Source organism: Mercurialis annua, linkage group LG3 (genome assembly GCF_937616625.2).
Source record: "Mercurialis annua linkage group LG3, ddMerAnnu1.2, whole genome shotgun sequence".
Lineage (NCBI taxonomy): Eukaryota > Viridiplantae > Streptophyta > Magnoliopsida > Malpighiales > Euphorbiaceae > Mercurialis > Mercurialis annua.
In genome coordinates, this window is record NC_065572.1 from 70,888,545 (window position 1) to 70,915,080 (window position 26,536).

At 34.1% G+C, this 26,536-nt stretch overlaps 4 protein-coding genes, 1 non-coding gene and 1 pseudogene across 5 annotated transcripts; all 6 read left to right on the forward strand.

The window, feature by feature from the left end:
• On the forward strand, window positions 1–7,099 carry LOC126675514 (uncharacterized). Its single transcript, XM_056104950.1, is given in 8 exon segments — window positions 1–131; window positions 565–1,405; window positions 1,513–1,671; window positions 1,750–2,016; window positions 5,218–5,237; window positions 5,326–6,355; window positions 6,444–6,665; window positions 6,789–7,099. Coding segments are annotated over 7 exon segments (2,694 nt in total). The 5' UTR covers window positions 1–131; window positions 565–571; the 3' UTR covers window positions 6,951–7,099.
• Window positions 7,100–8,740: 1,641 nt separating this feature from the next.
• On the forward strand, window positions 8,741–9,555 carry LOC126672944 (uncharacterized; annotated as a pseudogene).
• Window positions 9,556–13,750: 4,195 nt separating this feature from the next.
• LOC126672946 (uncharacterized) lies at window positions 13,751–18,141 on the forward strand (the record flags this gene model as incomplete). Its single annotated transcript, XM_050366892.1, has 7 exons — window positions 13,751–14,554; window positions 14,690–14,848; window positions 14,939–15,200; window positions 16,072–16,895; window positions 17,087–17,236; window positions 17,321–17,575; window positions 17,821–18,141. Coding segments are annotated over 7 exons (2,601 nt in total), but the record flags the coding sequence as incomplete, so codon positions are not given.
• An 811-nt stretch (window positions 18,142–18,952) lies between these two features.
• LOC126675513 (calcium-dependent mitochondrial ATP-magnesium/phosphate carrier protein 2-like) lies at window positions 18,953–22,617 on the forward strand. The gene is made up of 4 exons (XM_050370165.2): window positions 18,953–19,788; window positions 20,937–21,725; window positions 21,814–21,904; window positions 22,045–22,617. The coding sequence occupies exons 1-4, from the start codon at window positions 19,335–19,337 to the stop codon at window positions 22,232–22,234; spliced, it is 1,524 nt and encodes a 507-aa protein (XP_050226122.1). The 5' UTR covers window positions 18,953–19,334; the 3' UTR covers window positions 22,235–22,617.
• Window positions 22,618–24,383: 1,766 nt separating this feature from the next.
• On the forward strand, window positions 24,384–24,465 carry TRNAS-AGA (transfer RNA serine (anticodon AGA)). Its single transcript has one exon. It is a non-coding gene; the product is annotated as a tRNA-Ser (tRNA).
• Window positions 24,466–24,519: 54 nt separating this feature from the next.
• Window positions 24,520–26,299, forward strand: LOC126675510 (pentatricopeptide repeat-containing protein At5g61800). Its single transcript, XM_050370160.2, has one exon. The coding sequence runs from the start codon at window positions 24,618–24,620 to the stop codon at window positions 26,223–26,225; it is 1,608 nt and encodes a 535-aa protein (XP_050226117.1). The 5' UTR covers window positions 24,520–24,617; the 3' UTR covers window positions 26,226–26,299.
• The last annotated feature ends 237 nt before the right edge of the window (window positions 26,300–26,536 follow it).

The window sequence follows — 26,536 nt, forward strand, 5'->3', positions numbered from 1 at the left end:
AGCAAACATTTTTTTAAAATGCGAATATAAATGACGGAAAGATCAAGCATTTATTATCGGGTTTCAGACTCTGCGTTCTCCACAATTCCAAACCGCCATCGTCTTGTTGTATCAGAATATATTGAATTTGGGTACGCTGTTTTCTATAAACTTCCAATGTTTTTTCTTCAATTAATTCTCAGCTTAGTTTTGTTTTCATTTCATTATGAGTTGCTTTATTCTTTCCTTTTTAATTCAAGCATGCTGATATATACTTCAGCTATTTCTGGTTGCTAGGTACTATAAATCCAATTCTTTTATTACAAAAAGACACAATTTTGATAAGCATATGTATAACGTGTTGATACTTAATTCAAGCAGTACAGAATTTTTTATTATTTTTTCATTTTTTGAGATGAATTTTGTGGCATTAATTGATTGCTTTTGTTATCAAGTAAAAAGATTTGCTTGGAATTTGATTTCATAAGTGTAAAATAGTTTACAGTTAAGATTGTTGAAGGTTGATTATGGATTTCATTTGAATTATACTGTAATGAATTTGACCTGATGTAATGAATTTGACAGGCAATAAATGAATCATTCTTCTCAAAGCTGCTTGCTTTCATTAGCAATTCTGCTGCTTTTGGCTGCCATATGTTCTTCCTTAGGCCATCTTGAAAATGGGAATAAGATCAAGACTTCAACTTTCCTATCCCCTAATTTTGTATTGGGACCAGGATCAGTAGAGGATAGGTATTACTACAATCTTGATTTTCCAAGAGGTCATATATTTCTCAAAAGCTTTAATGCTGAAGTAATCGATGAAGATGGCAATCCGATTCCTCTCCATGAAACTTACCTTCACCATTGGGTTGTTGTGAGATACTATCAACCAGCGAATGCTTCAATTTCCGGGAACAGTCGGCCATCAGGTCTTATTTCTGCAGGAAATAGTGGAATATGTCCTGGTGTTAGTCAGTATTTTGGTCTTGGATCGGAAACAAGAAAAACAGCTACGGATGTTCCGGATCCTTATGGTATAGAAGTTGGTAACCCTGCTGAAATTCCTGTTGGGTATGAAGAGAAATGGGTGCTTAACATCCATGCTATAGATACAAGGGGCGTTGAAGATAGGCTGGGGTGCGCTGAATGCAAATGCGATCTTTACAATGTTACAGTTGATGTATTCGGTCGTCCTTTGAGACCTGGGTACGAAGGAGGTCTGTTATGTTGTTATGACCATACACAATGTAAAGTGAGACCAGGTTTTCAGGGCTCTAGGAGAAACCTTTACCTGCGATACACCGTGAAGTGGGTTGATTGGGATAGTTTAACTATCCCTGTTAAAATCTTTATTTTTGATGTTACCGATGATGGGAAAAGGCTTAATCGCTCGTCAAGAACTCCTCCGCAAAGTGGTTGTCGGGTAACAATGAAATGAATTGGATTATTTCATAATAACAATGCAATTTTTGAAAAACATTTTTGTAATAAACAATGTCATAATGCAGATATTCTGATTGTTCGGTGCAGGTTGAGTATGAAGTTAAAGGCTGCAGAAACACTAATGCAGGTGTTGATGAATGCCTTGATGTGAGAAGGACAAATGTGATCATGCCAATTGGTGGTCATGTCATATACGGTGTTGCTCACCAGCACACTGGGGGAGTTGGTTCAACTCTCTACGGACAGGTTAGTATTTCATAATTTTCCAGCCAAAATAAACTGCAATATTAAGTTATAAATCTGTTATGTGCGCGGTGAATTCAGGATGGACGTGTTATATGCACATCTGTACCCACCTATGGAGAAGGAAAAGAAGCAGGGAACGAGGCTGGTTACATTGTAGGAATGTCGACATGCTATCCAAAACCGGGCTCTGTCAAGATTGATGACGGAGAGAAATTAATGTTGGAATCAAATTATAGCAGTACTCAAACTCACACTGGAGTTATGGGGCTCTTCTACATTCTGGTTGCAGATCAAATACCAGAACCTGAGACTATCTTACAAACCAATCATGCTCATGTAAGTTGGGTTTTACTGTTAAAAGAAAGCCATAAATAGAACAGATTGTGAATATGTTTAAAATATATCACTCTTTAGCAGAGTATAACCTCTGATGTAATTTGTGTTCTTGCAGATAGACGGAGAGGCGAAATTATCCGTTGATTATTCTTGGACAGTAGGAGTGGTAGTAGCTCTGTTGGGACTTGTAATCGTCGTTGCTATTGCTAAAAGATATCAGTTAAAAAGGATAGAGGACAGCTACGAACCAATTCTGCCATGAAATGGATCCAGTTTTCGTCAACTCCGGGCACAAGGAATAATCTAATTATTGATTTTACTTGCTGGCATAAACACTGTGTAACCATATATAAATAGATACAGTTTATTTGAACAAATAGGCCAGTAGTCAGAATGTTTGTAACATACTGCTTTTTTGAGCTCAACAGTATACATATTTTATGCTTATGGTATATAAGAATAGACCAAAAATAGAATAGCAAATCGATTATGTTGTTCCATTATTCTTTGGTAAACTGATGCAAGTGGAGCCTTCATATATTTATTGTCAAGAAGCCTTCATATATTTATTGTCAAAAACCAAACGACCGGCATTTTCTTGTGCTTGTGCATTTTAGACCACAAATGTAAAGCACTTATTACTTGTGCCATCTAACTTGTGCTTGTGCATTTCTTTTAATTACTTGCCGCATTTAATTTTTCGTGTCGCGATATTTTTCGACCGCCATATTAGCTACAAGTCATTGGATTTTCCAACAATGATATGGTTACTTTAAAGATTACTATAGAATAGCAATTTAGTGTAAATGTGCTGATTTTATGTGTAATTAATACAAAAATTAAAATTTTAAAGACTCAATATATGTATAAATTGTTTGTATTGGCGGAATCCAATTTAAAAAATATAATAATGCAAAGATCCAAATATGAATTTTGCCCCATAAAAAATGATCATAAACAAATAATGATTTCATTTTTATTTTTAAATATTTTTTGAACAATGATAAAAAAAATACTTACTCTAGGTAGCACGGAAACGGAAACGATACGAAACGGACACGGGAAAACGAAAGTTTTTCAAACTGAAGGACACGAAACGTGGGAGAAACGTGTAAATAACAAAAATGTAGGGATATATTTATAAAAATATTATTTAAATATTTATGATAATTAACAAAATAATTCATTTTAATATACTAAATATTTAAAATTTTATAAATATATAAGAAAATATAATATAATTCAACACAAATAAGTATATTTGATGTATTGTGGGCAATGCGAATGTAGAAATTATGGGTAACTAGTTAGATTTTTTTATTTGTGGGTAATAATTTTAATTTTGTTTACAAATTTTAATTTTTATTATTTACAGAAACGGCCCGAAACGTTTCGTACGGGTGTCCAATAGTTTCCGGTTTTCAAAACGTTTCTGAAACGGGAAACGCAACTTTGTCGAAATTTCCGTGCTTCTTAGTCTGTGACAATAGAATTATCCATTTTATCTTAATCATGCAGTTTAACAAACACAGTTAATATCATAAATGTTTACAAATTTATCTCTATTTTCTTACTCTATCTTTATTTAATATTATCATTAAGTCACTTTTTTAGGAATAATACCAATGAGTTAATTAGTGGACTTTAAATAAGAATGATATAAAATGATTAAATTTAAAAATTGTGATGTACTATAGATGAGTAAGAATTTTAAAGAAAAAATGGACAATTCTATCGGAATGCCACATAATATTATTTTCATATGTTTAATAAAACAAACGTTTAATATAAATACTTTTCAAATTCTCTTTATTCGTTCATGATGATAAAAAAATTAAAAGTTTTCTCTCTGTCCAAGTTCAACATTTTTCGAATTTGTCCTGAAGTTCTCGTAGTCATGGACTAATTTTTTAGGCTAAATCTATTTTAAGATCTCTGAACTATACGTTTTTTATTCATTAGGTCCCTCAACTTTTATTTGGCTTCCTCAAATCCCTAAACTTTCATTTTTTGTTTCATCAGGTCCCTCAACTTTTATTTGTCTTCCTCAGATCCCTAAACTTTCGGTTTTTGATTCCTTAGATCCTTAAACTTTTGTTTTTTACTTCATTAAGTCCTTAAATAGATTCCCTTAAAGTACCTAATGAACTAAAAAATAAAAGTCTAGTGATCTGAGGAAGCCAAATAGAAGTTGAGGGATTTGATGAATAAAAAAATGAAAGTTTTGAGAACTGAAGAAGCCAAATAGAAGTTGAAGGACCCGATGAACTAAAATTGTATAGTTTAGGGACCTCAAAATTGGTTAAGCCAATATTTTATTATCAGCACACCATGCATTGACGTCATTGATCTAATTTTTCTTAATGCAATCAAAAACGAATATTGGTTATTTTATTTGTTAGATAAGAATCAGTTTGTCCACTTCTAAAATGTCTACTTCTTCCACTACAATTTTTTTCTTCATCATGTTCTGTATATATGTTTATTTATATTTTTAAAATATTCTGCACTAAATTTTGTTTGTATTAAATTTTGCAGATTAATAATTTATTTTGAGTATACAATTTATAAAAAAAGTATAAATTGATTTTTTTTTTAAAATGTGAGTATATTAAGGACGGGAGGATTAAGTATTTGTTGTTATTAAGTTGTCAACACCTTCAAACCGCAATCTCTTGTTGGGTCAGAAATTACTGAATTTGGGTATGTTCTTCTCTGTTGACTTTCTTAGTGTGTTTTGTTCTCTTTAAATTTTTTAGCTTGTTTTTATTTTCCTTTCGTTATGAGTTTGTTTTATTTACTTAGTAAGTTTTATGCTATAACCCCTTTTTTTAGAAATTTCATGTTTTTTTTTTTGGATAGATGAATTTTGCTAAGCATATGCAGAAATTGTTGATATTTAATTCATTTTTAGATTTACTCTAGTAATTAAATATGATCCATATTTATATAAACTTTGTGGCAGTAATTGATTGCTTTTGTTATAATTTAAACCAAACATGAATATATGCTTGGAAGTTGATTTCATAATTGTGAATAATTTAGAGGTTGTATATTTGGGTTTTATGAATGATAATCTTTAACCTGATCATGTAATTGAACCGGTTAATTTTTTTTTCGGTCACTAAACTATAGAATATTTATAGAATAGTTATCGTCATTTCTTTTACCATATTTTCGTAACTAAACTTTTATTTTTACACTAAATAGAGGTTTTTACAGCAGTTTAAGTCAAAATTTGCTTATGTGACAATGTCACTAACCGCTAAAAATTTAACCTGTATTGTGCAGGCATTATATGGCTCAATTTTGTCAAAGCTGTTTGCTTTCATTAGCAATACTACTGCTGCTTTCGGCTCCGATATCTTCTTCCTCAAGTCATCTTGAAAATGGGAAGATCATGACTGCTACTTACCTTACCCCTAAAATTGTATTGGAACCAGGATCAGTAGCGGATAAGTGGTTCTACAATCTTGATTTTCCAAGAGGTCATATATTCGTCAAAAGCTTTAATGCTGAAGTAATCGATGAGTCCGGAAATCCAATGCCACTCTACGAAACTTACCTTCACCACTGGGTTGTTTCGAGATATTATAAACCAAAAAATGCTTCAATTACAGAGAACAATAGCCTATCAGATCTTATTTCTGCAGGAAATAGTGGAATATGCCAAGGTGATTCTAATAGTCAGTATTTTGGTGTTGGATCAGAAACAAGAAAAACAGATACACATGTTCCAGATCCTTATGGTATAGAAGTTGGTAATCCTGCTGAAATTCCTGCCGAGTATGAAGAGACATGGGCGCTTAACGTTCATGTTATCGATACACGGGGAGTTGAAGATAAGTTGGGATGCACGGAATGCAAATGTGAGCTTTACAATGTTACAGTTGATGCATTTGGTCGTCCCTTGAGGCCTGAATATAAGGGAGGTTTGTTATGTTGCCATGACCAAACACAATGTAGATTGAGACAAGGTTTTCAGGGCTCCATGAGAACCTATTACCTGCGCTATACTGTGAAGTGGGTTGATTGGGATAGATCAGTTATTCCTGTTAAAATCTTTATATTTGATGTTACTGATACTGGCAAAAGAGTTAATGGCTCATCAGAAATTGGCTGTCAGGTAAATATGAAAAACAAACATTTTTGTTTAGAAACAATGTCATAATGTAGACATTCTAATGGATGAATGCAGGTTGAGTATGATGTTCAAGGCTGCAGAAACACTGATACAGAATGCGTTGATGTGAAAAGGACAAACGTTATCATGCCGACTGGTGGTTATGTCATATACGGTGTTGTCCACCAGCATGCTGGGGCCATTGGTTCAACTCTCTACGGACAGGTTATTAAGTTGTAACTCTGTTTCTTTCGCCAGAAGGTTAATAATTCATGAATCCGATTTAAACAGCTTGTTTGTGCGGTGGATTCAGGATGGACGTGTTATATGCACATCATTACCAATTTATGGAGAAGGGAAAGAAGCAGGAAATGAGGCTGGTTACCTTGTAGGAACGTCGACCTGTTATCCTAAACCGGGCTCTGTCAGGATTGGTGACGGAGAGAAATTAATGTTGGAATCAAATTATAGCAGTACTCAAATGCAAACTGGAGTTATGGGGATATTCTACATTTTGGTTGCAGATCATGATCATGTGAGTTCGGTTTTACTGTTTAAAGAAAAGTCAGAAATAACTAAAGCCAAGAACAAAATTGTGAATATGGTTTAATGTTTGAATAGCAGAACATAACCTCGGATGTACTTTTCGTCGTTGCAGATAGACGGAGAGGCGAAATTATCCATTGATTATTCTTGGACTTGGACAGCAGGAGTAGTAGTAGCTCTGGTGGGACTTGCAATCATTGTCGCTATGAGGCAATTCGGGCATAAAATGGATCCTGTTAGTTTCAATCAGCTGCAACCACAGGGAATCATCTAATTCTTGATTTTAGTTGCTGCCATAAAGATTCAATTGCTTGCCAATTGTAGACTACAAATGTAGTGCTATTAATTTGTGTGACACACCATCCAGTATCAGAAAATTAAAACAGAATTTAAAATGTTTAAAGCACAGATCATTCACCATGACATGACATTTGACCGGGATTTACAAATCAAAAAAATTTAAAACCCTAGTGAATCTTTAAACCCCTGAATCTGTAAAAAAAACACTGAAGCACGTAATCCTTATAAAAAATGTTGTTCTCAATATTAAATTTCTGTAAATGAAGTATTCATTCTTCAATTTCTTCTTCCTCTCACTATCGATCTTAACATTTTAAACCCTAAATTTTTTGCAAAACTAGAAAAGTAACTGAGAGAGCATAACACAAACATGTTGCAATATCTCAAATTTCTTCACATGCAGTGTCGATTTGAGTAATTATAATTGATTACGACCAACTTTCCCTTTATTTATAGATGACTGAGATAAATTACCTACCTCCATCTGTCTCGCCTATCCAAAAATGGATACCAATAAATGTTTGTTTATTTCCTGAGCAAATTACTATCAGAACTAAGGTGAGCATCGGTCGGTTCGGTTGGAATTTTTTCGGTTTTTTTTTGTTTTTGGTTTGGAAAAATTTCAAATCGAACCGAACCGAAAATTTTGGTTCGGTATGGTTCGGTTGAAACCGAATTTCACCATTTTTTATTTTTTTAAATTTTTTTATATTAAAATTAATTGAAATGTTAAATAATTAGAGTTTAATAAACTTCAATATATGTTTAAATAACAATAATTAACTCATATATCAACAATAATTAAGATATAAAGACAAAAAACATATAAATATAAGTATATATGTATATTATTTTTTTAAAATATATATATTTTATATTAAATTTCGGTTAATTCGGTTTTTCGGTCGGTTCGGTTTTTAAAACACCAAAACCAAACCGAACACCGAACACCAAACTTTACCTAGAGTGGAAACCAAACCTAACCGTTTTCACCGAAAAACTGAACCAAACAACAAAATTCGGTTCGGTTCGGTTCGATTTTTCGGTTTGGTTCGGTTCTTGCTCACCCCTAATCAGAACCCTCATATTTAATATAATTTAAACTTTAATCTCTTTTATGTGAAAATTAAACGATATGATCTCTCACTTTTGTTTCTGTCAATAGTTTAGTCCTTCCGTTCATTTTCAGTGTTTGTCAACGAAGTCAATAAGAACTTCGTAGTAAATTAATTTTCAAATATGAAGGACAAAATCGTTGAAAAAAACAAAAGTGAGGATGAAATCATTGATAAAAATAAAAATGGGAGACCATATAATTTCGTTGACTTCATTGACTAACACCAAAAATGGACAGAATGACTAAATCGTTGATGAAAAACAAAATGAGAGACCATATCGTTTGATTTTCAAACAAAAGGAACTAAAGTGTGAATTATATCAATTGTGAGGGATGTCATAGTAATTTGCTCTTATTTGATTGTGTAAGTTATATTTACAATAAACAAATGGACAATACCATTTGAAATTTTTCATTACTTTTTTTTATCATTAAATATTCCAACGTAGTGGTTTCATGCTTCTTTTTAAGAATTTTGATAAACATATGCAGAAATTGTTGATACTTGATTCACGTAGCTACATTTGTATAGTACTATTATAGAACTTTTTATTATTTTTTCAGTTTGTTTTTCCTTTATGATCCATTTTTAGATAAACTTTGCGGCCAATTTAGTTATATATACACGCAGGCCTTAAGCTGTTGTAATGAATTTGACAGGCATTATGGCTAATTTTTCTCCAAGCTGCTTGCTTTCATTAGCAATACTACTACTGCTTTCGGCTACGATACCTTCTTCCTCAAGCCATCTTCAAAATGGGATTAAGATCAAGACTGCTATTTTCAAATCCCATAATTTTGTATTGGGACCGAGATCAATAGCGGATAGGTGGTTCTACAATCTTGATTTTCCAAGAGGTCATATATTTCTCAAAAGCTTTAATGTCGAATTAATCGATGAAGCTGGAAATCCAATTCCTCTTTATGAAACTTACCTTCATCACTGGAGAGTTTCGAGATAAAATCAACCTACGAATGCTTCAATTACGGAGAACAATCCGCCATCAGGTCTTATTTCTGCAGGAAACAGTGGAATATGTCAAGGTGATCTTCTTAGTCAGTATTTTGGTGTTGGATCAGAAACAAGAAAAACAGCTACAGATGTTCCAGATCCTTACGGAATAGAAGTTGGTAATCCTGCTGAAATTCATGTTGGGTATGAAGACAAATGGTCGCTTAACGTCCATGCTATCGATACAAGGGGCGTGGAAGATAGGCGTGGCTGCGTTGAATGCAAACGTGGCCTTTACAATGTTACAGTTGATCGATATGGTCATCCTTTGAGGCCTGAATACAAGGGAGGTTTATTATGTTGCTATGACAATACGCAATGCAAAGTGAGACAAGGTTTTCAAGGCTCCAGGAGAAACATTTACATGCGGTACATTGTGAAGTGGATTGTGTAGAGAGTTAAACACTTTGTGGATTTTTCTTTTATGGGCATATTTATTAGAGATGTTCTATATTTGGTGATTCTCCACCAATTTTGTACTCCTTTTGATGATTAGTGGATGGCTCGAATCTTTCGCCCGTGGATGTACGCTTTAAAGGAGAACCACGTAAATCTCTTGTGTTATTTATTATTTTGCTATATTGTTATTTGTTTATCAAATTCATTATTAAATACCTGCCGAATGGTTTCGATTCCGTTGCGCATACCAATCCGGTCAAGAACCGGTCACGACAATTGGTACCAAAGATTCAACAATCAGTATCAATGTTACAACAATTGGTATCAGAGCCAATTTGGTTTTCAGATTTATTTTGGATTATGATTATTATGGCAAAATTATTATTTGGAGGATTTCGCAAGGCGCAATTACTTGACACAAAGAAGATGTTTTGGAGATAGAGAAGCCACCAAATTTCAAGTGCCGAAAGTCGTTGAAGACAGATTTGGGTATTAAAATTCTTAAGGAGATTTTTGTGATGGAGATCAATATGCTACTTTAAACTACAAAGAAAAAAGTATGACTTTTCTAAACACACAACTATTTGAGGATTTTATAGAGCCTTTATAAGATGAATGATTGGGGTAATCTCTTTATACTCTTATGAAATTCTATTAGTGATTCGAATTTAAAAATTGCTTTTAAGAGTTTGTTGAATGAAGAGTTTGTTTGGGCATAGTCAGATTTTGATAAAATCATGATATTGCAAAAGAGATTTTGTTTTGAATAAGTAGCAATCTTAGACACAAGATGGATTACAACGTTTGTAATTTGAACGGCGTCACTATTGGATCACTCATAAGTCAATTTATTTAGAGATAATTAGATGAGGACTGAATGCTAGCGGTTACAAGCGAATCAGGTTAGAGAACCAGTCTACGCTTAAAATTGCACCATAGTTGTTTTTTATCCGAAATTTATGCAGATTCGGGTTGTTCATATCACATTTGTGCCAATTTCGATTGGTTTTCTGACTACAACTGAGTTGATAGTGGAGTGTAGTTATGGCCAACGGTCAATACATGTAAAATTTTGAAATTTTGATTCAGTCAAGGGCAAGATGCACTTTTTCTCCTTCTCCTTCTTCTTTGTTTTCTTCGCCATTTTTTCTTCTTCTTCTTCTTCTTTTTTTTCTTTCTTCTTCTTCTTTATTTCTTCTCTTCTTCTTCATTGTTCCTTCATCGGTCGTCGTCACTCCGCCATCACCCCACCGTCGCTTCGCCGTTCTTTTCATATTTGATTTTAGTTTTTCTTAAATTCATGGTGATTAATACGATTTATATTAACTTTTATATCTAAATAAATTACCCTTTGATTTTCTCAATTTTAGATCTAAAAATCTGCATGAAAAACGATTTTATGATGAAAAAACGATTTTCTGCACAAAACAGCATCTGATTATCATATGAGTATCACTGCATTATTATAATACTGCAGAAAAAATTATTTTTTTTAAATGACAACGTCTGATTATCATATGAGTATCAATATATTATCATGTTGTTATCATGACACTGCAAGAAAAAAATGATTTTTTGGAGAAAATAATGTTTGATTATCATATCGTTATCATAATATTATCATATGATACTGAGATGATAGTATTTATGGTACCTAGATGATAATGTTATGATAATATCTATGATTATTTTATGATAAAACAATGTCTGATTATCATGTCAGTATCACTACATTATCATGTCGTTATCATAACACTGCAGTATGATAACTAGATGATAATGAAGTATGATAAGGTTATGATAATTGTATGATAACCTACGAAAAAAATAAATTATATAAGTGTTTATGATAATCAGATGATAACAGAGTAATATCATAAATATTTTAAAATTCAGAGTAAAAATATAAATCTAGAGAAAACATGAGGTATTTTCTGTAACTTTTCCGTGTTGAAATATAAAGTGCAAATATTTTCATTTTTGGAGTAAATACCTAAACTTCCCTTTTTTTCAATTGCACCTTGATGTAGAAAAAAAACTAATTGTATTCTAGTTTTAATTTTTATATTTTCATTATACCCCAAAATATTAAATTAACCTCTTTATATTTAAAAAAAATAAAGTAATTTTTCATTTTTAACCTATATTCTAATTAGGTCTTAATGTTATTAATAGTACAAAATAATTTTTTTCCTCAAAAAATTCAACAAACATAATAATTTTTTTATTTAATTATATTAATTATCAATAACTTTTTAAAATTAAAAACAGTAAAAAGATACCCTTACACAAAACGAAATCGATTTACAAAAAAAAATGTTTCACTAGATATAAATTGAAAACTTTTATCAAAAATCGACTACTCTTCAAGGAAGAACAAACTCATCGGGTCTATTCTTCAAGGAAGAACTCTAGTGGGTAACTTCCAGTAGACATGGCGGATCCATAAATCGGAGGTGTTCGGTGGACGGTGGTGGGGTTTGACGCGGTTTTTTATTATTTTAATAAATAAATGATTATTAAATGTCACTTATTTAATAAAATTTTAAAAATTAATTATTCATTTAAGACTTATTTGAACGTTTTTAAAGATTAAAAATTTGTTTGTAATTTTTTAAATAAAAAATATATGATATTATCCTTCTTTTTAGTTGTTTTGAATGTTTTCATCCTTAAAGTAATTAAATCATCCGAAATTTCCAATTTGGGATATTGAAACACAAAAAATCAATAATTGGTTTTCTTTTCTTACGTCACGGCGTAATTGAAAAAAGTTTAAAGATGGGTAGTTTTTGAGTAATTAAGCCTATATAAAAATATACTAAAATAATTATGGGTTAATTCCTAAAAAAATCACGAACTTTACACGAAGTGTCATTTTAATCATGAACTTTAAAAGTTTTCATTTAAAGGCACGAACTTTCATTTTGTTTCAAATCTATCGCCAAAGTAAAATCCGGTGTATTTTATCGAACCAAAAATTCCTAATCCTATATACTCTAACTAAAAGATAATAAGATTTAATGTCGATTTATAATTTGGGTCTTTCATTAATGGTTTATTGAAGAATTTAGTCAACAAAAATACACTTAAATAATAGATTTGAAACAAAATGAAAAGTTCATGCCTTTAAATGACAATTTTTAAAGGTCATGATTAAAATGAAACTTCGTGTAAAGTTCGTGATTTTTTTAGGAAGTAACCCAATAATTATCATCTAAGTATGAGTGTGTAAATGACCAAAATACTAAAGTTTTTGGGGGCACAAATATGCATTTCTATTTCCAGCTTCGTCTTCAATAATCGGCGCTTTTCGTCCTCTGTCGAATTTTGACAGTTTGCATGTCGTCCTAAAGTTGTCCAGCGTCGACATAATTTTTATCATCAACCCTCCATTGATGTAATTGATTACCTCACGTTATTTCCTGGACGCGATATCAGTTGCCTACTTCTAAATGGTTACTTCTATCCTCAGGAAATATTTAATTTTTTCTGCATGTTTTATATGCTTATTTCTATTTAAAAAGTGTTTGTTTTATAGTAGTATTTTTTTGAAGATGACAAGGTGTCATTATAAAGATTAAGTATTTGCTATAGGGTTCTCATCAGTGCCTTCAAGCCATATCAGAAATTGCTGAATGTGTTAGTGTTCATTTTCTTCTTTAAGCTCTTAGCTTGGTTTTATATTTCATTTCCTTATGACTATGAGTTGTTTTTTCTTTCCTTTTTTGATGTAAAATATGATGCATATTTGGGTAATTGATTCTAAATATCACTCAAGTTTCAAATTTTTTCATTTCAGTCACCGAACTAATTTTTTTTCTTTTTCATCATTGAACTTTCATTTTTTTCATTTTGATATTTTCCAGCCAGAATGAAAAAAAATTAAAGTTCAATGATCAAAATGAAAAAAAAAAATAGTTCAGTGACTGAAATGAGAAAACTTAAAACTTCAGTGATGATCAGATCAATTACCCTGCATATTTAGATAAATTTTATGATAGTAATTGATTGGTTTTGTTATAACTTTGATTAAGCAAAGGGTTTGCTTGGAAATTGATTTCATAAGTGTAAAATATTTTCTGTTGAAGATTGTTTAAAGTTGATTCTGGATTTGATATGACTTATGCTGTATTCTACACACTGTTTATCTGGGTTTTATGAATGATTGTATAAATATATATGAGTGCTTTAACTTGATGTAATGAAATTGACAGGAAATATGGCTTTTTCTTCTCAAAGCTGATTGTTACTACTGTTTTTGGCTACCATATCTTATTCATTAGGCCATCTTGAAAGTGGGAATAAGATCAAGACTGCTACATTCCTATCACCTAAGTTTGTATTGGGACCAGGGTCTGTAGAGAATAGGTGGTACTACAATATTGATTTTCCAAGAGGTCATATATTCCTCAAAAGCTTTAATGCTGAAGTAATCGATGAGTCTGGCAATCCAATTCCTCTCCATGAAACTTACCTTCACCACTGGGTTGTTTCGAGATACTATCAACCAACGAATGCTTCAGTCAACGAGAACAATAGTCCATCAGATCATATTTCTGCAAGAAACAGTGGTATATGTCAAGGTAATGTTCTTGGTCAGTATTTTGGTCTTGGTTCAGAAACAAGAAAAACAGATACACATGTTCCAGATCCTTATGGTATAGAAGTTGGTAACCCTGCTGAAATTCCTGTTGGGTATGAAGAGAAATGGTTAGTTAACATCCATGCTATAGATACAAGGGGCGTTGAAGATAGGCTGGGGTGCGCTGAATGCAAATGCGATCTTTACAATGTTACAGTTGATGAATTTGGCCGTCCTTTGAGACCTGAATACAAGGGAGGTTTATTATGTTGCTATGACCATACACAATGCAATGTGAGACCAGGTTTTCAGGGCTCCAGGAGAAACCTTTATCTGCAGTACACCATCAAGTGGGTTGATTGGGATAGTTCAACTATTCCTGTTAAAATCTTTATATTTGATGTTACAGATACTGGCGAGAGGTTTAATGGCTCATCAGGAATCAGTCTGCACTATGGCTGTCAGGTAAAAATGAAATGAATTGGATTGGATTAATTTCATAATGCCCTTCTTGTTGAAAATAAACAAGAAAAATAAAACTGTAGAAAAACATGTTCTTTAAACAGAACAATGTCATAACACAGACATCGATGGATTCAGGTTGAGTATGAAGTTAAAGGCTGCAGAAACAGTGATGCAGCTGTTGATGAATGCATTGATGTGAGAAGGACAAATGTCGTAATGCCAGCCGGTGGTTATGTCATATACGGTGTTGCCCACCAGCACACTGGGGGCATTGGTTCAAGTCTCTACGGACAGGTTAGTACGTAGTTCAAGCTTTCATAATTTTCCATCCAAATCAATTGCAAATATTAAGTTATAAATGTGTTGTGTGCGCTGTGGATTCAGGATGGACGTGTTATATGCACATCATTACCCACTTATGGAAAAGGAAAAGAAGCAGGAAACGAGGCTGGTTACATTGTCGGAATGTCAACCTGTTATCCTAAACCGGGCTCTGTCAAGATTGGTGATGGAGAGAAATTAATGTTGGAATCAAATTATAGCAGTACTCAAATGCACACTGGAGTTATGGGGCTCTTCTACATTTTTGTTGCAGATCAAATGCCAAACCCTGAGACTACCTTACACACTGATCATGCTCATGTGAGTTGGGTTTTACTGAAATAACTAAATCCAAGAACAAATTATGTTTATGTTTTAGATATGAGACTCTTTAGGCCATTCTTGGAATAGTTTGATGTGTGATTAGCAGAGTATAAGCTCCAATGTAATTTTCATTCTTGCAGATAGACGGAGAGGCAAAATTGTCCATTGATTATTCTTATCAGTAGTAGCAATAGCAGCTGCTCTGTTGGAACTACTGGTCATCATTTTAATAATTACAAAAAAATATCAGTTAAAAAGGGTAGATGGTAGCTATGAACGGGTTCTGTCACGAAATGGATTCAATTTTTCGTAATTTGGCATAAAGAGTACTGTGGAATAGGGTTGAATTATATGAAAATAGATCCGAAATTGAATAGTAACTCGATAATGTGATTTGTTTTCCATTTTTCTTGTTAAAATATTTAGTGTATTTGATATAATAATGCAGGGAAAAGTTGTTGCCACTTGACCCACTCTGCTTTTTTCATAATTAAGAACCAAGCTACTCACATTTTCTTGCGCTGGTGCATTTTAGACCACAAATTCAAGATACATTTTCTTGTCAATAATTTTGTAAAATTCTTATTATAATATTACATTTGTTGTGTGACACCCCATTCTACATTAGAAATTTATACTGAATTTCCCCATTCTACATTAGAAGTTTATACTGAATTTAATTAGTTTATAAGAGCTTACAAAATTACGCTTCTGTTAGTATTAAAAGGTTGATTTGCTCCAAGTTCTGTGTGTATCAAGTCCAGGGTATGTGTTTTTCCATTTTTGTTGTTACTTAAGAAATAATTATTTATTTCATTTTCTTTTTTAAGGAATCAAGCCTTCTGAATGCTTTAGTTCAATGGATTTGACAGGCAATATGGTTTATTCTTCTCATCAAAGCTGCATGCTTTCAGTAGCAATTATGCTACTACTTTCTGTCAACATATCCTCTTCGCTAGCCCATCTCGAAAACGGGAGTAAGATTAAATCTGCTACTCTTATATCCCCTGTTTTTGTATTAGGACCAGGATCAGTAGTCTACAGATTGCACTACAACATCGATTTTCCACGAGGTCATATTTTCCTCAAAGGCTTTAACGCTGAAGTTATCGATGATGCTGGGAATTCAATACCGCTCCATGAGACTTACCTTCACCACTGGGCTATTAGAAGATACTATCATCGAACAAATGCTTCGAGAATTTCTGCAAGAAACAGTGGAGTATGCCAAGGGGATATTCTTGGACAATTCTATGGTGTTGGATCAGAAACAAGAAAAACAGCTACATATGTTCCAGATCCTTACGGCATAGAAATTGGTAATCCTGCTGAAATTCCTGTTGGGTATGATGAAAGATGGCTGCTTGACCTCCATGCTATAGATACAAGAGGTGTCGAAGATAGGTTGGGCTGCGCTGAATGCCGATGTGATCTTTACAATACGACTGTTGATGCAAATGGCAATCTTTTGAGTCCTGAATATAAAGGAGGTTTGCTATGTTGCTATGATGGTTCACAATGCAGGCTGAGACAAGGGTTTTCTGGTGAGGCGAGAAGAATTTACTTGCGGTACACCGTGAAATGGGTTGAATGGGATAGTTCTGTAATTCCTGTTAAAATATTTATATTTGATGTTACTGATACTGGAGAAAGGCTTGATGGTTCGTCAGGAATCGGCCCACAAAATGGCTGTCAGGTAGATAAGAGCACTCTCTTTTTTCTTTTGAAATATAAGATCTTTCATTAAGCCATATTAGAAATGCGTTTTTGTTAACCTGACTTAGAACATATGCTTGTGGAAGAAGATACGCAGTATTGATGAACATTCTTATTTGGTCAGGAAGTGATAATATGTAGAAAACAAATGTAACTTTCTTGACGTTGCAGGTTGAATACCAAGTGAAATCCTGCAAAAACAGTAATGCAGGATGCATTGATGTCAAAAGGACAAGCATCACCATGCCGAATGGTGGTTCTGTTATCTATGGTGTTGCTCACCAGCATACTGGGGCAACTGGTTCAACTCTCTATGGCCAGGTTATATACTTTTAATCATCAACCTTAAAAAGTTTCTGGTATATAGTAATTGTAACATGCGCTTCTTTTGACATTTTTTGTCAGGATGGACGCGTTATATGTACATCATTACCGATTTATGGAAATGGGAAAGAAGCAGGAAATGAGGCTGGTTATGTCGTAGGAATGTCCGCCTGTTATCCTAAACCAGGCTCTGTCAAGATTGTAAATGGGGAGAAGTTAGTTCTGGAATCAAATTACAGCAGTGCTCAAATGCATACTGGAGTGATGGGTCTTTTCCACATTTTCATTGCAGACAGAACACCTAAGGAAACGCGTTTCTTAGATTCTATTACTCATGTAAGTTGTTATCATCAACTATATGTGTTATATGGAACTTATTGGATCCTATGTTTTGCATATCTGAAAACATTATGAAATCCCTGAACTCTAAATTTATAACATACTTTTGCTAAAAGTATTTATCACCATATGTTAGAACATTTGCATTTTTGTTTCCTTGCTACATAATTCATCAAGGGTAAGATACGCCATTCGACTTTGTCGATGATACTGAAACTGTAAATATGTCCGGGTCCTTGCAGGCATATCAGAACATGGAGGCATCCTTACATCCTTGGAAGATGATAGTTTTATTGGGTTCGGCACTTACTCTGGCTGTTGTTGGTATTGCCGCCTATTCTTGGGCTGCCACTGGAAAAGATGACCGTCACAAACCAATTCTGACATGAACTTAGTTTACTACATATCATAAATGTGTATTATATCTTTATTCAGCCTACAAATGGTAACATATAGGCATTTTATGTAAAATTTAGCAGTAGCATGCTTATTGAACTATCATTATAGGAACTGGAAATGAGTAAATAAATATTAACTGCAGAATGTTTTGTTTGGCTGAGGAACTGATATGGTAAATAAGACTTAATTAAATGTTTCTATTGGACAACTAGCATGCTTATGATTGCCTCTGAGGTGAACTATTTTTAGAATGTAGGACTCAAAATATTTGAAATTGGCAAATTTTAGAAACTAGTTTCGGTAAAATTTCTGTGGTAAATGAACTATGAAGCAATTTATTCTGGATAAGCCCAGAGGAAAGCTCATTAACTCACTCCAGAATTTTGTTTTTGTTTTTTTGAATTTATTTCATCCAATTAAGCTAGAAGTGGCAATTAGAGGTGTATCCGAGTCAAGCCAACTTGCGAGCTATTCAGAATTGACTCGAAAAATTTAAAATTGACTCGATTCGTATCGAGCCAGTACTCGGCTTAATTATCGAGGTCAATATGATCCCCAAATTCTTGACTCGATGAGCGAACGAACCTAATCGAGTTTCAGTTAATTTACTTTTTTACCCTTTATATTTATATATATTTATAGTACTTTTATTTTTATATTAAGATGTAATTTTTAAATCTTTATATAGACAATCAAATCGAGTCGAGTCGAGTCGTAATTATTGTATTCAGTTGAACTTGAATTTTTAAAATGAAACTCGATCGAATTCGAGTCGAGTTTCAAACTTCAGATTTTAAAGTCGAGTCTAGCTCGATCGGTTACACCCATAGTGGTAATATTTTAAAGGTCAACCAGTTTTCCATGCTATGCAAATCGCAATAACAGATAAATATTCATTACTATTAGGAATAAACCCAGCCACAAATGGATATCCCTTTCAAGATTCCTTTCTACTCTTCAAAAGAATCAAAGCTACTAAATAAAAAGCCCATTAAGAATACACTGCAGTAACTTGCCCACAAGGCAGGCAGTTCTCTCAAACATTTTCACAAACATATGGAGGGCGTTAAATCTTCCTAGCTCAAATGGGCACGTCGTGTCCCCATCTATCAAATTTACGTGCCCATAGCTGCATCATCTCGCCAATTCCAATAAAATCTCCACCAATTACACGTGCTCTAATTTAAATTTCAAATCCAACAACGATTCTTCCTGGGTAAATTCCTTCCCTTTCTTTCTAATCCCATTATCTCATCACTCCGCCATTACATTCCTCAGTTTCAAAGCTTTTGACTCTTTTAAGTCAAATTAGAAGAAACCCAACTCGATTGTATTATTGAACCGAGTTCGTTTTATCATGTCCGGAGCGGGTCACGCCGTGGACCGCCGTGTAGGGTTCCCGGAGATGGACACAAAACCAAACCCAAACCTCTCCGGTTGCAACCCAGTTAAAAAACCGGGTCCGATAACGATGGATCATGTGCTATTAGCATTGCGAGAGACGAAAGACGAGAGGGATTTGAGATTAAGGAGTCTGTTTAGTTTTTTTGATGCCGAAAATGTCGGGTACTTGGATTATACCCAGATCGAGGCGGGTTTATCGGCGATGCAGATACCGAATGAGTATAAGTATGCTAAGGATTTGTTGAGAGTTTGTGATGCTAATAGAGATGGCCGGGTTGATTATGTGGAGTTTAGGAGGTATATGGATGATAAAGAATTGGAGCTGTATAGGATTTTTCAAGCTATTGATGTTGAACATAATGGTTGCATTTTGCCTGAGGAGTTGTGGGATGCTCTTGTTAAGGCTGGTATAACATAAATTTCACTGCTTTTTTAATTACTAGATTTGAAAGTTTGTTATTTTGTTTTTAGTTTTGTAGTGTTTGCATTGATAAATTTTGCATGTTGAAGTTTTGAAAAGTTAATTTGTGGGAGCTATAGTTGTGGTAATGTTTAACTTTGATTTGGGTTGTGTCATGGAACTATAAATTCTAGTATGTTTTAGGGAGAAAGCATTTATGTGGGGTTTAGGGACAGTGATGATACACGTTTAATCAGAGGAAAATTATGTAAATTTAAACTTTGTTGCAAAGAGTGAAGCTTACTTCTTTTATTAAGAGAGAGCGTTGTCTTGGATTCTCTTATGCTTAAATTGTTTTTTTTTTTCTGTTAGTTTGTTAGCTGCCGTAGGGTAAAAAATTGTAGGAATTTTGATTTGCAATTTATTTTAGATGATTGGGCTTGAGTTGACTTCTTTTGTGTTGATTTTGGATTGCGTTGTATGTTAGTGTAGAGAATACATCCTATGTGATCGTCAGTTTCCGGTAGCTACTTATTGCTTTCACTAAAGAAGTGCTTTAATACATTAAGAGCCTGCTACCAGGCAGCTTAAAAATCTGCACACTGTTTATTTAAGTAAGTTAATTAGTAACTCCTGGTTCCATTTTGGGAACTTTTTTCCTTTTCCATTTCTATTATCATATAGATGCCCTGCAAATGTTAAAAGAGTTAGTTTACTGGGGATAAGCTTATAGTTTTTGAGTCATATATTTCTTCTATATGTTATGTTATTATGGCTGATGCAAATTTTTGTTTAAGTATATATGAGTGACTATACTATAAATAAGAGATACAATGTAGCCTTCTAGTGCAGTTCTCCAAAAAGTTTTTTGAATTTTGGAAAGTATGCTCTGGTGTGCTTCTTGTCAATGCTTCTATGAGGTCTTTTTCAAATTTCAACTATATGATTTCTTAATTCAAATGATTCCAGGATGTTGTGGAACATTTTGCAGAAGGATTCATTTTCTTGGTTTCGGTTGTTAGTAGTAATTATTTTTGTGGTTGAATTGGAGGAAAAGGACTCGTTCTTTTTAATTCTTTCTATGTGTTTGCCATCATCTGTTTAATTTTATTTGTCGTTTTCAACTTATAAGCCTTGGCAGTTTCTGCTTCACAGGCATTGAAATAGATGACGAGGAGCTTGCACGATTTGTAGAGCATGTTGATAAGGATAATAATGGAACTATAACTTTTGAAGAATGGAGGGATTTTCTTTTACTCTACCCACATGAAGCTACAATAGAGAACATATATCATCATTGGGAAAGGGTATGCCTTGTAGATATTGGAGAACAAGCTGTTATCCCAGAAGGCATCAGTAAGAAAGTTCATAGGAGTAAATATTTTATCGCTGGGGGAATAGCAGGAGCTGCTTCTCGTACTGCAACTGCTCCTCTTGATCGCTTGAAGGTGATTTTGCAAGTCCAGACAGAAGATGCTCGCCTCATTCCTGCTATAAAGAAGATATGGAAAAAAGATGGTGGTTTGCTGGGTTTCTTTCGAGGTAATGGGTTAAATGTTGTAAAGGTAGCACCTGAAAGTGCTATAAAGTTTTATGCTTATGAATTGTTAAAGAATGTCATTGGAGATATCAAGGGGGGGAACAAAGATCATATAGGTCCTGGTGAGAGACTCTTAGCTGGTGGTATGGCTGGTGCAGTGGCACAAACTGCCATTTATCCTTTAGATCTTGTGAAAACTCGATTGCAAACCTTCCCTTGTGAAGGTGGAAAGGCTCCTAAAGTGGGAGCTCTAGCAAGGGATATATTGGTTCAGGAAGGACCTCGAGCCTTTTATAAAGGTCTCGTGCCATCTCTTCTTGGGATTATCCCTTATGCTGGTATCGACCTTGCTGCCTATGAGACACTGAAAGAAATGTCAAAGACGTATGTTCTGTATGATAATGGTATATTTTCTTGTGTCTAAGTTATCATTATGTCTCCCTCTTCACAAAGTTTTCATGATTTGTTTGGATTGACATTTCTTTTGTGTAGAACCCGGTCCTCTTGTGCAATTGAGTTGTGGAATGTTTTCAGGAGCCCTTGGAGCAACATGTGTTTACCCTTTGCAGGTTATCAGAACCAGGTAAAATATGATTCATCCTTGAACACTTATATAGGGAAGCCGAGGTTGAGATTTGTTTCTTATCCTCAATGATTTGTTTTTTACTTTTTCCCAAAAGCAAGCCCATTTGTTTATTTTTTTACCTTTGATCTATTCTTCAGAATGCAAGCTCAACATTCTAGTTCTGCTGCTGCTTATAAGGGGATGTCTGATGTGTTCCGGAGAACACTGCAGACTGAAGGTTATAGAGGATTCTACAAAGGACTATTTCCAAACCTTCTCAAGGTTGTGCCAGCTGCAAGTATAACATATTTGGTTTATGAAGCCATGAAAAAGAGTCTCGATCTATGATTGGAGAGCATTGTATTTATTCCCTATGGCTGCTGAACTGATCAGAAAATGAACTTAGCAATGATATTGACGACAACAAAAATAATAGGATTACTAGTAGGTAATACAATTTGTCTGAGTTATACAATAGACATTAATCCCCATTTAAATATCAGGGGAAACGTAGTATTTTCAGTTGAAGAGATTTTGCGGGAGGCTTATTTGGAGTTAGTTCTGAGAAACAAGAAATATTTGACATCATTATAATCTGACTGTAAGGTGATGGATCTTTTTCTTTTCATACTCTATCACCACTTTGTTTCATAACTTTGGTAACAGTATATCTTAGATGATGTAAAGAGAACTTATAGATCTGGTTTATGTTGACAATTATTTTTCAAGTACCACCTGTTTAGGAATGTTTGAGTTGGACATATATCAGGGCATGTCAAAGCGCGCAAGAGATGGTAGGTAGGCACTAGTCATTATCTTTGGTTTCCTGGAACATCCTTAGTCTTCGGTTTTAGATCAATAATGGATGTTGTTTTCATTGCTACTGCATATTCTCTATCATATGCGATCATATGCAGAATTTCATTGCACATACATAAGAGATATCAACACGGATATGTAAGTTGATGCATACATGTAAATGTAGGCTGAATATTATGTTTATGATCCCTTATGTATGTGTACATTTACGTGAATGTACGCATACATAAGAAATAAATATCACCACGCATATGTAAGCTGATGAACGTATGTAAATGTAGTCTGAACAGTATGTTTATGATCCCTCTCAAGTGTTGTTGAACTGTATATATAAGGTAGTTTTGTCAGACGAAAGGTAAACTGCATTGTTTTGATGAATGTAAGCGTATAAGGGGATGTGTAGTTGCCGCTATAAATTTGGATGAATCGAGTTTTATGTGGGAAGTGTTGTTTGTTACTATTATATGCTAGGCGTTGAACTTATTGATGAAATATGTGAGCTTTCTGTTTGAGATGCATATGCCTGTGGTACTAGATTTGGCATTTCGCAAGAAGGATCTATTTCTGCTGTGGTTTTGACATATCCGTATCAGATTAGTGGGAATTTTCAATTTTAGCCTGCCATTTTAGGTTGTGTAGGTGCAGCTCAACTCAACGGGACTATTGTTAAAATTTCTTTACTTTGCATATGCAATGGAAGAGACAGAGAGTAGTTTAAACTTTAAAGCTTAAAGCATTCAAACAAGGAAAAAAGAGAAGACAGCGATCTTGAACTAACACCAGAAAAAAAAAACAGCTTCGGAAACACATGCGAATAACTATATCCTACCCACCGATACAAAGATCATGACGTAAATCCTGACGGAAGGATTTATTACATGAACAATAGCATAAACAAACAACAAACCCGGAAGAAAGGCGTAACCTTCCCTTTGCCTCTTTGACTTGCCTATTTGCCCTTCTTCGGTTCCATACACAAGGAAGCAGAAGAAGAGTTCGTATACTTATATATGTATACAATCATTAAAGTTGCGAAACTTCCATTACCGTCTTCTTCTTTCTTCTTTTCCTCCACATCTTCTTGGCCTCAAACAACCTCTGAGCTGCCTCTTCCCTATTTATGTGTTGTGCTGTGTGTATATATATAGACACATATTAGTTAAGTAAGGAGCTTAAGAAAATGACGCTACACATTGCAAAAGGCCAAAGAAAGCAAATCAGTAATGTTAAAAGAAAGTGGTCCACAGTGGCATTATTCCCTTATTGGGTAATGCATGTTTATCCCCCACTAATACAAATTTAATATTCTTCTATTTCACTTAATTATTACTCTACTTGATTTTATTAATATTGCCTGGTGGTGGATAGGTGTTTCTTGAAGAGGTAAGCAAATAATAGAGAGACTGAAAAGCAGTTTAAAGTAGAATGTTAGAATCTCTGTGTCAAATGCCACTAAATGTGGGAGCCATTATTTAGCTACTATTTGTGGAAGGATAGATCTAGATTAGTCAATATTAATCATTCCTTTTTATTTTATTTATATCATTTGTTTGTTTGTGGTCATTTTATTAGCATTTATGCTTTCTTGATGTAATCCTCTTATTTTTCACCTTTTCTTGTTTTTGATCATAATTAATTCTTAAGTTGTAAAAATGATTTGGATTAACATAACATGTCGGTGGACGTGCCGGAGTGGTTATCGGGCATGACTAGAAATCATGTGGGCTCTGCCCGCGCAGGTTCGAATCCTGCCGTTCACGCTTTTGATTTTTCCATTCTTTTTTTTTCAGCGTTATAGATTTGGCGGCAGCATACTAATTTGAAAGAATTAGGATATAGTGACGCTCTCGTTTGAAGATACTAATTAGCATCAGGTATTTTGAGAGTAAAAAAAACGTCTTAATTTAATTTGATGCTAATCTCCAGTCATTCACAACTCTACCATCTTTCGATTTCAATTAACTGTATCATCAAACAATGCAAAACAATCAACCAACTCAAACAAATCCATGCTCATTCCGTCGCTAAAGGTCTCATCTCTCACAACACTTGTTCTTCTCAAATCTTAACTAAACTTCTCTACTCTTTAACGACCAAAATAACCCACAAACCCTCCTCATCTTTACTACACTATGCAGTCTCTATTTTCACAACTATCCAAAACCCATCAAAATTTAGCTACAATATCATAATCAGACTACACATTCTCCATTCCTCTCCTCACTCTGCTCTCCAATTCTTCCTCCAAATGCGCCGCTCATCAGTCCTCCCTGATTTTCACACCTACCCATTTGCTCTCAAAGCCTGTGCCAATATAGGCAATATTTCCTTGGCGCAATCCCTTCATTGTCAGCTTTTAAAATTTGGGTTTTTGTCTGATTTGTACGTAACCAACTCTCTCATTCATTTGTACTCATTATCTAATTGTTTGAGTGATGCTCACCAGGTGTTTGACGAAAGTTCTGACAGAGATGTGGTTTCTTTTAATGCGATGATTGATGGGTTTGTTAAAGGTGGTGATCTTGTACAAGCTAGAGCGGTTTTTGATCGGATGCCTGTGAGGGATTCTGTGTCGTGGGGTACTCTTGTGTCAGGGTATGCGCAGGGGAGCTGTTGTGTTGAGGCTATTGAATTGTTTGATTTAATGATGGATTTAAAAGTTGTGCCTGATAATATTGCATTGGTGTCTGTTCTTTCTGCTTGTGCCCAACTGGGTGAGTTGGAAAAAGGCAAGAAAGTTCACGATTATATTGAAAGAAATCGAATTCGAGTTGATTCGTTTTTATCAACTGGATTGGTTGATTTTTATGCAAAATGTGGGTGTATTGACACTGCTTTAGAAGTTTTTGAATTGAGCTCTGATAAGAGTTTGATTACATGGAATGCTATGTTAGTTGGTATTGCAATGCATGGTCATGGTCAGTTACTACTGAATTACTTTTCAAGAATGATTAATGCTGAAGTTAAACCTGATGGGGTAACCTTTTTAGCGGTTTTCGTCGGATGTAGCCATGGAGGTTTAGTCAATGAAGCCAGGAAACTTTTCGACGAAATGGAATGTGTTTACGGGGTTTCTCGAGAGCTGAAACACTATGGATGCATGGCTGATTTGCTAGGGCGAGCTGGAATGATTAAAGAAACAATGGAAATGACAAAGGGATTGCCTATGGGTGGTGATATGTTTGTGTGGAGTGGTTTGCTTGGAGGGTGTAGAATACATGGGAATGTTGAGATTGCTGAGAAGGCAGCAAAGCAGGTGATGGAGTTAAAACCTGAAGATGGTGGGGTTTATTCAATCTTGGCAAGTGTTTATGCCAATGCAGAGAGATGGGAAGATGTAGTAAAGATTAGAAGATTAATGAGTGGCAATAAGGTGGTGAAGAAGAATTCTGGTCGTAGCTTGATTCAATTGGATGGGGTTATGCATGAATTTCTTGCGGGAGATAGCTCCCATGCTCGAACTGATGAGATGCATATGATTTTAGAAGGATTTAGTGAACACCAATGTGAAGTGTGGTAGCATGTCAACACCAATGTGAGTTGCGCATTAATTATATATAAAAAATATACTAACATAGTATCAGTTATTGTGAAGTTTATTAAATCGATCCGAATAACTAAGATTAAAAATTAAAAACACCACTAACTCGAGTAGCTTTTATTATGAGGAATGTAAACGAGTTAGGCTACTCGCAACTTACTTTAAATCGCTTTCAAAATTTCAAGATGCTTGAGCTTAATCTGGAGCAGAACTTGAATATCAAATAAATAAAAGGGGTAGTTAGACTTACAGACCTAAAGAAGCCTTTAAATAAATTAAACAATTATTTA

What these genes read in the sequence shown, in the direction of transcription:
- LOC126675510 (XM_050370160.2), top strand. Translation starts at nt 24,618, where the DNA reads ATGCTAATCTCCAGTCATTCACAACTCTACCATCTTTCGATTTCAATT.
- LOC126675513 (XM_050370165.2), top strand. Translation starts at nt 19,335, where the DNA reads ATGTCCGGAGCGGGTCACGCCGTGGACCGCCGTGTAGGGTTCCCGGAG. An exon ending in GTATGTTCTGTATGATAATG is followed by an intron (nt 21,726 to 21,813) that starts GTATATTTTCTT and finishes TCTTTTGTGTAG; the next exon opens with AACCCGGTCCTCTTGTGCAA. An exon ending in TTGCAGGTTATCAGAACCAG is followed by an intron (nt 21,905 to 22,044) that starts GTAAAATATGAT and finishes TCTATTCTTCAG; the next exon opens with AATGCAAGCTCAACATTCTA.